At 44.3% G+C, this 13,975-nt stretch overlaps 1 protein-coding gene across 1 annotated transcript; it reads right to left on the bottom strand.

The window, feature by feature from the left end:
- Positions 1-111: 111 nt before the first annotated feature.
- Positions 112-12,734, bottom strand: LOC139294792 (meiosis regulator and mRNA stability factor 1). The gene is made up of 26 exons (XM_070916722.1): positions 12,523-12,734; positions 11,093-11,995; positions 10,722-10,884; positions 10,281-10,495; positions 9,905-10,022; positions 9,640-9,812; positions 8,782-9,300; positions 7,429-7,583; positions 6,964-7,125; positions 6,639-6,816; positions 6,269-6,447; positions 6,089-6,169; positions 5,722-5,961; positions 5,285-5,404; positions 4,998-5,176; positions 4,629-4,849; positions 4,363-4,505; positions 4,136-4,269; positions 3,619-3,821; positions 2,891-3,118; positions 2,045-2,284; positions 1,677-1,928; positions 1,402-1,462; positions 1,171-1,284; positions 829-975; positions 112-439 (listed from the first exon to the last, which is right to left on the bottom strand). Exons 1-26 carry the CDS (start codon positions 12,676-12,678, stop codon positions 249-251), a joined length of 5,475 nt encoding a protein of 1,824 aa, XP_070772823.1. The 5' UTR covers positions 12,679-12,734; the 3' UTR covers positions 112-248.
- Positions 12,735-13,975: the final 1,241 nt, after the last annotated feature.

Below are 13,975 nucleotides of genomic sequence, written 5' to 3'. Positions count from 1 at the left end.
GAAAATCTGAAGAACACACCGATTGTGAAATCGGCAAATAAAAAAATAAAAAAGAGAACAAAGATGGCTGATGAGTGACTAAGAAGAAAGCAGAAGAATGCAACAGCCTGTTGAGGTGTAGAGGGGACAATACCAACGCTCTCTGGGGTCACTTCTGCATGGTGTGTTCAGTGTAGCCGGTCAACTCTTGCATTTAGAGTTACACTATGTGTGAACTAGTATTGCTTTGTGTGCATGTGTGAAAAGGATCAGAGGCCTGCTGTGAATGAGAAGTTGGCAGCTAGCTTAATTCTGCTGCGTGTGGCTCTTCTGCTGGGACTGTCCATGGACAAGGGGGTCTTCATGTCAGGTGGAGGTTTGCAGACTGCGGTGGCTTCTGTGCTGCCAGGCTCCTCAGGAGGATCAGATGATGCAGCTGCCACCTCAGGTTCATCACTCACTGAAATCACACACACGAGTACAGACTGAGTTTACACCTAATGAAAGACAGGAAAGCTGCAAATAAAAGTGTGATTAACTCATTAAAATGTATTTTTGGCTCCCTTGCTTTGCCTAAGACAGCATCACTTTACCTGACACTTTTTGAAAACTAGTGATCCAGGAAACCTTGAAATCTGAAAAGTTAAAAATAAGCATCTGGATCAGCATCAAAATACACAAGTGATAGACGGGCTGGCTGGCTAAAAAAAAGGCACACATCATTTTGGGTGAACATTACTGTTCAGGATCCCAGGGCCCAAAAAGAAAGAAAACGGGGGTTGATCATTAACTGATACAGGTTTATATGCAGTACAAATACGTGAAACTTGAAACATTTAAAAAATGGACCTGTCGGTGGAGTTTTCTCGAAGTGTATCAGGTCCGCCTCCTGCAGGAGAACGGGGTCGGGATGGAGCTGAGGTGACGGTAGACAGGATGGTACAGGACCACACAGTAGGTCTACTGGTGATGTCAGACACAGTAGCTCCGACTCTGCTGTGAAACATGATTTTGTTTCATCTATACGTTATCTGAGAACGACTGACAGAGCAGAAACTTCTCTAAAACCGGGCTTGATTGCAAGTCAAACAGTATCTTATTTTGCCCTCTCATTTCAATTACGTCACTAGATTTTTTTTTATCACGACTAACAAAAACAGGTGCATAATACTATGTACATGCTGGTGTGACCTATGTTACCTGGACTCTGGGCTCCAGAAGTTGCGTTGCTAATCGGGCTGTCTCTTGGGCTCTCCATGTTCTCTCCTGGCAGGGGGCTGTTGGGGACTGAAGAATTTGCCTTTGCTGAACACACACACACACACACACCTTATTAACAGTCTGTGTACATGCTAATGATAGCAACTGATGATTAGCTTGACTTTAATAAATGAAACATGCTATGAGAAAGATGCCCATCACCTTTCATATCGTTCTTCAAAACGATAATCCTCTTGTGACCATGCCCTTTGATCCAGACTACCTGATGACGACACGCCACAAAAACAAACTAATAAATATACAGAGACAAGAACAACAAACTACAAGGACTGGAGAAGATTTCATGACGCAGCATTATGTTAAAGCTATGGGATGTCCAGGACTTAAGTCACACTTGTACCTTATCTATGGACAATGTGTTAACTTCTACTCGTACTGCAGTAAGTGAATGAATGAATGAATGAATGAATTCCCACCTGTGGAATAGCGCTGAGCAGCTCATCAGTGCTGATGTATCCGTAGGAACGTGGTTCAAGGCTGCAGCCTGTAAATTTGTTGTAAGCCCCCTGGAACTCCGTCAGGAAGATCTGGTTGTAATGGTAGGTGTGGAGCAGGGCGCGCACGTTACGGGCAAACTGGTAAAGCCTGGTCAGCCTCACCCACTCGTCACCACGGCCACTGGCAGTGCTGCCAACTTTACTGTTGTCATCACTTTCTTCGTGGTACAACTGCGGAAGAAGAAAGATCAAACACAGTCAGGTCTGGCTCTGTGTGGGAGTACAGGTAAACTACAGTCTGAGGGAGTTATAACAAGACGAAAAAAAGCACAAACTCTTCCACTCGCCTCCACGAGGTAGGGCAGGCTCTTGAGCAACTCGCTGAGGGAGAGAAACCCATATTCACATGGGTTGAGTGGGGCTCCATGAACAACCAGGTAATGCTGACTCAGCACCTCCACTCTGAGACCCTTGGTGAGATGCTCCTCCTCTTGGGACATGAGCAGGCCCAGAATCTGGGAGGTCAGCGAGCGCAAAGACTTCCTGTTGATCAACTGCACTTCTCGACCCTCCGAGCCATCCACCACCTGGAAACGGAAAGAAAGTGGCTGCTTGTTCATTGGTAACTTACTAAGGAGTCAGAAGTAAGACCAAGGTTTTCTATGATCAGTCATCACCAACAGTGCAGTTTCTGAGAAATTAATTTCCCATCGCCAGACATCATCTATAAACTATCACCTACTGTGCTCAACTTCAAAAAGTCATTGGGGACATTAACAGCAAAATCATACTTGCATGCAGATGGTTATGTTGGTGTGCTTTGCCATCTCAGCTCTATCTGACGCATGCATGACCACAGCGGTATATGAATAGATGCCATTCCATTTTTGGCATTTTGTGAAAACTAAGCAACAGTGGATTATTTGTTGAATCAATTGTAAAATTGCAGTAATGCTATTGTTTAACCATTAAATTAACTAGACCAAATATAGCATAAATAATTTAATATTGCACTTTCAATTAATAAAATGTGTTGTTTTTAAACACATTTGAGTCTCTCACTGGGAGAAATTAAGAATTATTAGCAGTCATTACCTGTAGGTTTAAGATGCACAAATGCTATCTAAAAGCAGTGAAAACAACCGAAATAGAAAAAACCCAAACCAAAACGAATCCTTTAAGGTGTTCTTTACCTTGACAACATGGCAGAGTTTGGTCAGCAGAGCCGGCAGGGAGCTGGCGTCGTAGTCCTGCAGACGTAGACCATAACCAAAGGTCTTGCTGTACTCTGTGAGCAGTTGGCTGACAGGAAGGCTGGAGTTTTTCTGAGCCCGAAGCAGCTTGACCAGCTGAGCCGCCAGAGCCTTGATACGCTCCACTTCTGTCAGAGTCAGCACTTTCTCCTCACCACACTCCAACACCTGACGAAGGTAGGGGACAGGTGTTAAATTAGTGCTCAGGCAGAGACAAAGGAAGAGGCATTTATGCTTGATTAAAAAGGTGGATTCAATGACCCAGTTCAATCCAAGAGAATGACTTTGAGGCCAAGAGAAGCCTGATCTGACCCAGAAAGTATTCTGTGTTAACAAATGAAGGAGGAGCAAATACCACGAGAGCCACCTAATGCTGAGTCAGTTTGAATTAGCAGGTCAGTTCGAAGAAGCAAATAGAAATCTATGACTCAAATACTTAATCACTGTCGAGAGAATATCCTAGGTCATTGCCATCATTTCTCTTGGCTGCCCAACACAGAGGGACCATCATTACACACCAGATATACACTTTGATACCACTGCTTCAATATAATTTATTACATCTTACTTCCCTTATGTCCCGAGGGTCAGTAAACTCCTCATAGTTAAGTGCTGGAGAACAGAGGACTATAAGTAATTATACAGTATGAGCAGTCTTCCTCACTCACCATCAGTATGTCGGGGATTGCCTCGAAGAGCTCCATGAGCTTGGTGAAGCCGTAGTAGCTGAGCTTGCACTGACGACCGAAGTGATGGTGGTAGGTGGGGATGAACTTACTGAAGGGCATTCGGCAGTGAGGCTGGTGACGGAGAAGGTCCACCACCTCCTTACCAAACTGCTTAGTGCGCTCCATTTCCTCCACTGTACGCTCTGTAGGTAAATACATGAAATCAATTAAAATAAAACGTGAAATTATCCGTTTATAGTCATTCATACTGTAGGGGTTTTCAACTTCGATTTGGGAACATCACTACACAGGGCACAGCAACACCAGCAATCAGACCATGTAGATTTAATCAATGAACTAAAACACTTATTTGGAAGTAAAAAATGAAGGTGAACATAGCTTCTGAAGGTATAGCAATTTATTGTTGAACTCTGGACTGCAGTGGACATCTAATAATTCACGTTCAGCTTCATTTTCACTTCCAAATAAGTCTTGTTAGTAACTGGTTTAAACTGACCTCTCTTGGGAACAGAGATGACTGTGTCCATGTCCTGATGTGTAATAGTGATGGTGGTGTCAGGGATCTCAGTCAGCAGGTCCATCAGGTCACATATGCCATAGTCAATTACACTCCAGTCTCTGGAGAAGCACCTGATACACAAAAGTAGAAGAATACATTAACATCCACACCACACAAAGCTAATGTGAAGACATCATCTACAGCTCCAAGCAACGTTGACTGACCAATGGTATGCCTGCATGAAGTCCTTAATGGCGACTTGTTTGCTGGCTTGAAATTTGAGCAGTTTGAGCAGGTCTTGGGTAAAGCGCTTCACTTGAGCTCGATGGGTCAGGGTCAGTAAACGCTTGGTGCCCATTCCCAAGATCTGTGGGTAAAGAAGATTAAAATATGAAAAACAAACAACAATATGTAGAACAACAATTGGGATTGATAGTACGACATATTTTGCAATTTAGCAATCATGTGCAACCCTCATTATCCTCAATACCTGCAGGACATGTGGCACGGCCTCCAGAAGCTCCAGCAGCTTGGAGTAACCATAGTCAGAGACACGGCACTGCTTGGCAAAGTGATGGTGGTATGAGGGTATGAACTTGCTCATGGGCATGAGGCAAGAAGGCTGATTCTTCAAGAGGTCAATAATTTCACGGCTGAATTGGATGAGCTGTGGGTTGCCAACAGGACTCTTGCAGCGCTGAATCCACGGCTCTGCATGAAAAAGATTTTTTTATTAAATGTTTGCCTGGTATATCTGACTGGTAAAGATAGCACTCTGTAGCTACTGTAGGAAATGAACACATTTGCATTAAAATGTCAACAACCTCCAACAAAGTTTTGAGATTTTTAATGTTCCTACCGGAGTTTGGTGCTGGTGGTTTGTTGTGGATCCATTTGATGACTTTGAAGCCGTTCTGAGCCGTGACTATTGTGATACTGGGAACACAGGTAATGAGGTGCTCCAGAGGAACACCACCCTCCAGTGTCTCATTCCCCAGCTGCAGAGGGCTGAATTTTTCTGCATAGCAGTCTGGAAAACTACACAGAAAAAAATCTACATTATTGACTTTATAATGTGTGAAATCATGTTTGCTCTGTTTTATAAAAAATAAATCTTTATACATGAATTGAAGAGCTGGTTGTCACCTGAGTAATGGAAGAGTTCCCTCATGTGACTGCAACAGACTGTGGACCTCAGAGGCTAAGGTGCTCAGAGACATCACAACGAAAGGTATTTTATAGGAGTCAGGGTCAAAGTCTGCCTCACTAAGAAAAAGGAGGTAGAGAAGACACACAATCAGAGATTGAAACAGAGGTGACAGTCAGCTCAAGTTGTACAGTTCAGAGAACAGTGCTTGAGCAATTGAATCATCAACCTTAATTCTCACAGAGTGCGAGGTACATGACAGATCAAGATGCTCCAGAGGAGCTACAAAGGGGCCAACAATACAGGCTTACTATTAACTGGGCTACAACCCGAATTTAATACATAAATCACATACATTTTCATTCTTTCTTTCTTTAAATATTAATATTCAAAATTATTGTATATACTAAGCACATTTTATGCAAAATTCTACAACCTGAAGTCTTGCTGTGTGTAGTGTTGTCTGCAGACAGGTTCATGGTACTCCAGCTCCTCAAACACCACGGGGCTGCCACTAGTTGAGGATGAGCCCTCCTGGGACTGGGAAGATCCCAGTGGACTCTGACGGATTTGGCTGCTGGGCAGAAGGCACACAAGCCTCGAGCCTCCCTGTTCCCGCACTGCCACCACCTCAGGTAGCCTATACAGATCCCCAACCACAAGCTTACGGGAATATCTGGATGAGAAAAAAAAACACGCGAATTGCTTTGAAATGCATATATTGTCACTATACTCCGACTACAAAATATGTACGATGAAAGTTCTCATGTTTGTAAGCCATGAGTGGAGACAAAGCTTCTTACTTTTTCTCATAGATCTCAGTGAATTTGAAGAGGGGAAGGCAACTGGCAGGTGCATCCTGAAGAATGCTGATGATTTCCGAGCTGTACAATGAAAAAGCTGAAATTTAGCACCACAAACCAGAACAGTTGAGGAAAATATGTATTCCATGAACCCCCCCACTCAATGACGCTTGACTGTACCTGAGCATGGCAAGGGATTTGTTGCTGCCACCTGTGATCAGAGACACCTGAATGCGCTTGCCTCCAATCTTATAACGATGCAGACCACTGACGGCACTTATGGCCTGCTGCAGGGACAACATCTGGATTGTGGCCTTCAACTGATAGTCAGTGTGGGGGCTAAGCTCCACAGCTTTCACCTATACAAAACAAGCCACACCACAGGGAGATGTTTTGAGACGGGGCTGAATCTCATTTCAAGCAGACAATCAATACAACCGTACTGCAAGCAAACATTTCATCTTAAGAGATTAGAGTTATTTTGGACTCTGATGTCAAGAGGATGCAGGCTATTTGATCAATACAATAACATGACTGGAATACGCCTTACCCGCCCGTATCGGGAGAAGGTGTCATGCAGTGTCTGCTGCAAATCCTTGCGGGACATTCTGTAGTCCAGGTTGGCCACCTGGACCTCTGCCCCATCTGAGAAAGGCTCAGGAGAACCTTCAGGACGAGGAGCAGCCAGGAGGGGTGAGGACCGGCTGGACAAGCAGGGGGATGCACTCCTTTTTGTTCAAGGGGGACACAAATTTCAATTAATAACCAACATTACACTTAATATCAGGATAATTTGTATGTAGCATTATCAGTGTGCCACCTCCATAAAGATTCATGCTCTAGGCCAACTTAGTCAAATATGACCAATATGTCACCTGGATGACCAGGAGCCCTGGGACAGGACGAAGGGACTGAAGCTCCTGTGCAGGTTCAACTTGCTGAAGGCTGAGGGTGTGCTAATCTGGAACTCCCCTGAGCTCCTGTCCCCTTGTTCTACAGGGGATTCAGTTGCACTGCGAGGATTGGAGCCCTCTCTTCTACATGGAAAGATGAAAAAAAGAGAGAGGGGGACACGTGTAAGGGCAACATCCTTTGCTGTGTAGGGCTTCCAAATGCTTTCTTTTCCTTTGCTGCACTGTTGCTGGTCATGATGCTCAATTATTTTCTTTTTCATTTGTTTTAGGAAAAGGATAGAATTATATCCAACCAAAATAAGTTTAGAAAAGGCTAGAAAATAACAGATAACAGTATGATATACACCAAGTATATGGAGCCAATTATCAAAGCTTGTTATCAAACGACATTTTTCTCGGTATAATGTCCCAATTCCCTGTATATACCTCCTCCTGTACAAGGATTCTCCAGTGAGGCCAGGCTTGGACAGCTGCTCCAGGGCTCCCGTCTCACCATTATTGTGGGGGGAAGAGGAAGCAGCACGTCCTTTCTCCAGGTGGTGGAAGCCCATTCGGGGCTTGCCCTCAACACTACCCAGCTCCTGGATTAGACAGAGTCAGCAGATGTTAAAACTGTAGCTGTGGACTGGCCGGATACTGTTGATGTGTTTGTGTGCATGCATGTACGTATGTCAAGCACAATGGAAAAACTCATGGAAGGGCATAAAGTGATGTTCTGAGGTTTAACTAGGGATGTGCATTTAAAATCAACTAGCCGAGCAGAAAACAGCAGTAGTCAACACCAGCTGAATATTTGCATCTTAGTTCTGTGGAAGGTATTGACTTGTGAACTTGAAAGTACTGTATTATACACAATGTGAGATGCACAGATTAAACAGTGATATGGCAAAGACGCTGAGAAGCTCAAGGCCAAGCTGAAACAGCCACCACAGTTGCAGAGACAGCTTTACAACAGACTTGTGCTAGTTACTTGTCTTGTTGTAATTGACAAGTACTGCACTTCTTGGACCCATAGCACAGAGCTGATGATATAGCCATGAGAGTGTGCTTCACACTTCAGGTTGTTTTTAGTCATTTGGACCTCAATCTGTATAGAAATCTGTCAGTTTCTTTAATATTCTTCGTGTTTTGATGTTTTCCTTCTATTTTGGTGCTGAAAGAGTTGAAAATTTCTCTTTACTGTCCAACTACAGAGAAAGCTTAAAATGCCCATCCCTAGTTTAAGTCCATCTACACAGTAATACATTTATGGGTCAGTTTTCTCCAGTCTTCCACACTGGTCTGTTTAGTCACAACGAAGAAGAAACACAGTAGCAGAAAGACAAGCCAAGTCAGTCACTCCAGCCACCAGAGGTCAGTTTTTAAATCATAGTGAAAAACTGCATGTGCCAAATTCAGCCACAAAAATAAATAGAGGCATGAAGCAGACTTTGGATGAAGCGGCTTCTCACATGAAGGAGTATATCAGCACTGATATACTGGACAAAACAGAAAAACTCAAAAGCTATGGGCTAATTCATGCATTAATATGATGAATGACGAATGAACGTGCAGGACAATAGGGGATACATGGAGCACTAACCACACAGCAAATACATGCTACATGCTAGCACAGGCAGACAAATGAAGCTCAGCAAGCAGCTACAAGCGGTTAATCAAAGCAGCAATTAGAAGGACACTGGGAGGGAAAAAAAAGCTACTGTGTTTTAAATAGCAGCCCAGACAAGGATAGAGGGCAATGGAGGTTAAGGGGAAGCAGGCACTGACAAGTCTGCTGACCTGACGGGGCTTGGCTGGAGCACCACCGGGAGGCCCACTGCACCCCCTCCTGGGGCTGTAGGGCCTTTCAGGCACTGGGCCTGGGGTGTGGCACGGGCGGGTTGCTCGCCGTGGCCTCCTGGGTGACCTGGGCTTCTCCAGGGGCAGAAAAGAGAAGGAGGATAGCGATGGGGGAGGGTCAAACATTGACTCCTGGTTTTGACAGGTCTGGGGTAGAGTCTGAGGCAAGTGATGAGGCCGAGACTGAAGCTCAGGCTCAGGACTTGCATCGTCTCTGGGCCGCGGGGAGAAGGAGAGGCTGATTCGGCGGCCAAACACATCCTCATTTTCCATTCGCTTGCGGGCACGTGTAGCTGCCTCAGGGCTGCCAAAACGGAGGACTGCTGTGCCCTGCGACACGCCCAGCACCTTGCCACCACAGTTGTCTGACAGGCGGCGGAGCCTGAGCTTCACAGCATTCCGCAGGCTCTTGTCACAGTTGACAGGGAGGTTGTGCACATAGAGGAGGTTGAAACTGGGCTGAGGGAGGGGAGGAAGAGACAGCGCTTCTGTCTGGTTTGTATAATTTACACTTAAAAAAATTGAATGCAGTAGTCTTCCCTTTAGTTGAAAAACACTTTGGAGAATGGCTGAGAGTGGTATAGGTTAGGAAAAATTGTAATGACCTCTAAAAGAAAATTGTGTAAATAAATATTTGTTAAGATGATCAAATTCACATTCCAACTGCCTCACTCTCTGCCCTCTTGTTAAGTCCACACTCAAATTAAATTCTCCATGGTTACTTTTGCCAGCACCATCTTACCTTATTTACAACAGAGTACCCAAATTATTTCCTAATGAAGCATTTGTGAGGCATACCTGCGCTTTGACAAGCATACGTGGTGGCAGATCAGCTGTGATCTCCTGAAAGGCCACATGGCAGTGGGCGTGCTGCAGTAGGGCTGAAGATGTATGGCTGCCATGGACCAGGATTACCTGGAAACCATGGCGATGACGGAGGTCACTCAGCTCACTTGCAAAGTTCACATCCGCTTTTAACAATGAAAAGGGAACAATTGTTATCACAAAATCCTTTGTTGTATCAAGGTGGTAACTGATCAAAGTGAATCTGAGCTGAACTCACAGGATACTAGTACAACAGTTGCAGGTGCAGTGTGGGTCTCAGCAAAGCGTCGTAGGCTCTGGCGAAGTTTGTCATCTGCAGCATTCTTGGCTGTGGCGTTGATATGTGCAACCGTAACCTGATGAAGAAAAATGATGTACACATAGCTTCAGACTTTAGCCCCACTTTGTTGAATTTTCATTATTTTTTTGGCGCTGAATTACTTGACACGTTCATAAGGTAATTTCACAGCATTTTCTGAAGGCTCCAATGAGAATGCCTCATGTCAGCTAAGTCTATCACTCAAGGTAAATACGCCACAACTTATGGTAAATGTACTCCTGTTTTAGTTGTACTGGATCAACTCTGAGAAAATAAAAGTTATTATTGTTGGTACCTGGCAGTTGTTGAGCTCTTGGATGACAGCTTTATTCTCCTTGCTGATATCACAGACGCAAATGAATTCTGCCTCGCGATGGCCCTGAAAGAAACGGCTGCGAATACGCTGGACCACAGCTCCAGCAGAGCGTCCACTGGGCACGCTGCAGTTCTCAATGTCCCAGAAGACACCCACCGGAGGGATGTTCTCAGGACCACTGTTCTCTGGAGAACCTAGCAGACAGTTGGCAAACAATCTTTCTAAATACACTCAACAGTTTTAAAACATCTTAAGAGCTTCAAATTAAGTTATTTCATTGTTGTTGCAGTTAATTTGGATGGAAGAACATTTCATATCCACTTCACTCAAATTTCCAAGAGTTTGCCATTTCAAAAGTTCAAAATTCTAATAAACTGTATACATGTAGGAATTCAAAATTGTATTGTAGAGTCCACTAACCATACTTCTGGCCAGTCTTGCCAAGGCTGGTCGATGGCATGAGCATCATGCCATCAGAGGAGGTGCCACAGCCATTACAAATGGGGATGGGGATAGGAGCAGTCTGGGGAACAGGAGCATTGGGCCACACCTTGTCTGACTCCAACGCCAGACCATTCATAGGCTGCAAATAAGTGGACATCAATACATTTGTCAAGGAAAACAGAAATAAAAACAGACAACAAGCAGTACCAGAACAAATGCATTTTATAAACACCGCAAATACAAAAACTAGTCTCAGTTTAAATGGCTGAGGTCACACATGCACATGGAATAAAGGTACCTACAGTGATCTTCATGGCACACAACTACAAAAGAAAGGCTCTACAAACCTTCAACAGGCACTCCTGGCAGTAGTGTGCCCCCTTCACACAAACCGTGCGTTCTACATTTAGGTGCATAGGATTAGAGCAGAAGTGTGCTGAGGTGGTTGTAGTGGTGATGGTGGTGGTTGCTGGGTGATCACCGAGTGTGCTTCTCTGGGATCTTCTGGCTGATGGGCAGCAGTCCACACCACAAGTGTAGTAACCAGAAGAGGCCAGGCAAGAGCCATGCAAGGGAGCAGGTAGAGAGGAAACACATGGGAGAGAGGAAGCCAGAGGTGCTGAGGAGGCAAACAGGCTGGGTTGACTGCATGGAAGAGGTAGTGATGGGTAGGTGTGGAGAAGCCCCGTGCAGCAGGTGAGGTAGGGGTGTGATGAAATAGGCTGAGAGGTAGCAACAGAAGAGAGCAGCTGAGGTTTGTAACCAAGACTGAGCAAAGGATCAAAAGCTTCACCTCTACTTCCACAGCTCAGGTTATGTTTATACTGATGAACAGAAGAAGCTACAGAGCAAGGGCCAGACCCGCCAATACAGCTGCTGCTGCCGCTGCTGCTGCTGGGTGCTCCCAGAGAGCCTGGGGCCATATAGAGCGAGACAACACCAGCAATGCTGCTACTGCTACCAACAACACCTCCTCCTCCTCCACCTAATAACCCATAGCCATCTGTGCTGCAATATTCACAGTGAGTGCAAATGCTTACTTTGGGGCTAGCCCCCTCTTGTTGCTGATGGGGTGGTGGCTGTTGTTGGTGGGAGTCTGTAAGCTGAGGAGGAGGCAAGCAGGGAGGAGGCAAAGGGAGAGGAGCCAGAGAGAAGGGCTGGGATGATTGGGAAGAGGAAGTATGGTGCGGAGGAGGAGGGGGGACATCTTTCAATTCCAGCACGGCCTTTCTGCTGCCCATGTAATTGTTCTGGAACATAAAAAAACAAGCAGATACTTTTACAACAATGTTCTGTGGATAAGAGCAGGAGATAACTGCACTGAGCAGTATTAAAAACACATTTCAAATGGTTTGTCGTGGTTAAATCCAAGTAGAAAAAAGGCACTGTAAAGCTGAATTTCAAGTTTACCACAGCATCTCCCAACCTGCTGCTGTTTGCTTATCAGCTGATAAGAGATTCAATATCATACCTGCGGGTATCATGCAGGTGACAAGTGCAGAAAGGACTCACTGTGTTTACAGTCATTCTGTAGCTCATATGTACAAGCACAAGCCGCTGAGGATCAGAATTGACTTTTTTCACAGCATTCCTGTTACTTCAAGCTAAGAGACAGCAACAACTAATGTTAAAATGTATAGATTTTAAATCTGAGATAACAAATTCCACAGGATTGTTGCCAAGAATTGAGCATTCACAATACAAATTGATTCAATTTCCTCCAATCTCCCCTACATGTTTGAGTACTGCCCATTTGTGGGACAGGATAAATACCTACTTCTTTATCAGTGTGATGAAGGGAGGTTGTCTCATTGGTGGAAAAGCAGTCTTTAAGTTTCCATAGCAGGGTTGAGGCCTCTGTTTTGGGGTGACTGAGCCATGGGAAGGGTCTAGTGCTGCATATGGATCTCTCCTTTCCCAGTCCTTCCATCATTCAACCCAGAGAGGTCTTTCACCATACTTTTATCTCTCTTCTCTCTCATGCTTTCCTGTGAATGGAAAACGAAAGTTAAAAGTTCACACTAGTTAATTGCGCTTACATAACCTCTTACTGACCCCGGTAACTGTTAAAACCTTTGTCTTTACTGGCTTATCTATGATAGCAAAGGTCCGGTCGGGCAAGCGCGTTTTACGAAAGACAGTTTCGTAATGGCAGTTTAAGTCAATAAAGGGGGCACGTCTGCGTACATAACATTTACACGCTTGGCAAGTTTGGACTGCTTCTCTAAAGCTAACTGACGCCACAGTCATGTTTTACCAACGCGAATCGTGTAAAACAACCGACGTGAAGTTAGCTATAAGCTAGCTCACGTTAATGCCGTTTCTTTATGTTTATGTCGGTATCTGCTGGTTAACTAAGTTAGCTAAACTGCTACCTGAATATAGCTAATTTAACGATAACTGTTTGCCTGGAGCTAGCCCGAGAGTTAAGCTAACAACAGGCACCATTAGTTAGCTTGTTTAACAGATACATAGCCCCCCCTCCCCCGCCCCACATGCTATCGTTCATTGTCCTTACAATAAAATCAACACTATTTGGTAATGGCGAGAAATTTCCAAAATAGTTGGTTATTTCGCTACCTGAGAAGGTCTCGTCTTTCACATCTTCCTCATAGGACTGTTCCCCCCCTATCTGTCGCCCTAGAAACCCGCACCTTTTTGTAACCTAATTTTGCCAGAAACCACGCACAGCTGTCGCAAATGTTATTGTTAAAGAACGATACATGTGATAGTGATAACTCACCGGGATTGGCATGTTAAATTGGCTGATATTTACAATAAGGGTTAGATTAGACCTAGCTGCAATATACTAAACAAACAACTTGTTGTTGTTTTTAGTTTTAACAAAATATAATGAATTAATATTAATGAGTTAATTAATGAATCCTGAAATAATCATTTTTAGCTGCATACATTTGGTACATTGAATTATCGTTTTATATTGGGCTACAAAATGTGGAAGTGATGCATTTTCTCAATGAAGTAGCTATGTTAATATGTCATTCATGTATCAATTGCAGATGGATTTCTGGTGTGTCGGTCTCAGCCACTTTACTGAATGCGATTTGATTTCTTTTATGGCATGACATTGTTCAATACCTCATGGTTGTACAAAGTAGCATTCCCTTAACGTCATACCTTTTCTCTATTAGCCCCCAAATGAAGAGTCTTGGGGTTGAATAATTACCTTCCCTTTCTCTGAACTGCACATTTTGCCATTCCTTAAAAAG

This window comes from Enoplosus armatus, chromosome 2 (assembly GCF_043641665.1).
Source record: "Enoplosus armatus isolate fEnoArm2 chromosome 2, fEnoArm2.hap1, whole genome shotgun sequence".
Taxonomy (NCBI): Eukaryota; Metazoa; Chordata; class Actinopteri; order Centrarchiformes; family Enoplosidae; genus Enoplosus; species Enoplosus armatus.
This window is presented reverse-complemented; position numbering and strand designations above follow the sequence as displayed.

Bases quoted from the DNA above. Each gene is read 5' to 3' on its own strand.
- LOC139294792 (XM_070916722.1), bottom strand. From the start codon at position 12,678: ATGATGGAAGGACTGGGAAAGGAGAGATCCATATGCAGCACTAGACCC. The intron at 10,023-10,280 runs GTACCAACAATA...TTTCTTCATCAG, and splicing joins AAGAGCTCAACAACTGCCAG to GTTACGGTTGCACATATCAA. The intron at 5,405-5,721 runs GTTGTAGAATTT...CCTTTTTCTTAG, and splicing joins TACACACAGCAAGACTTCAG to TGAGGCAGACTTTGACCCTG.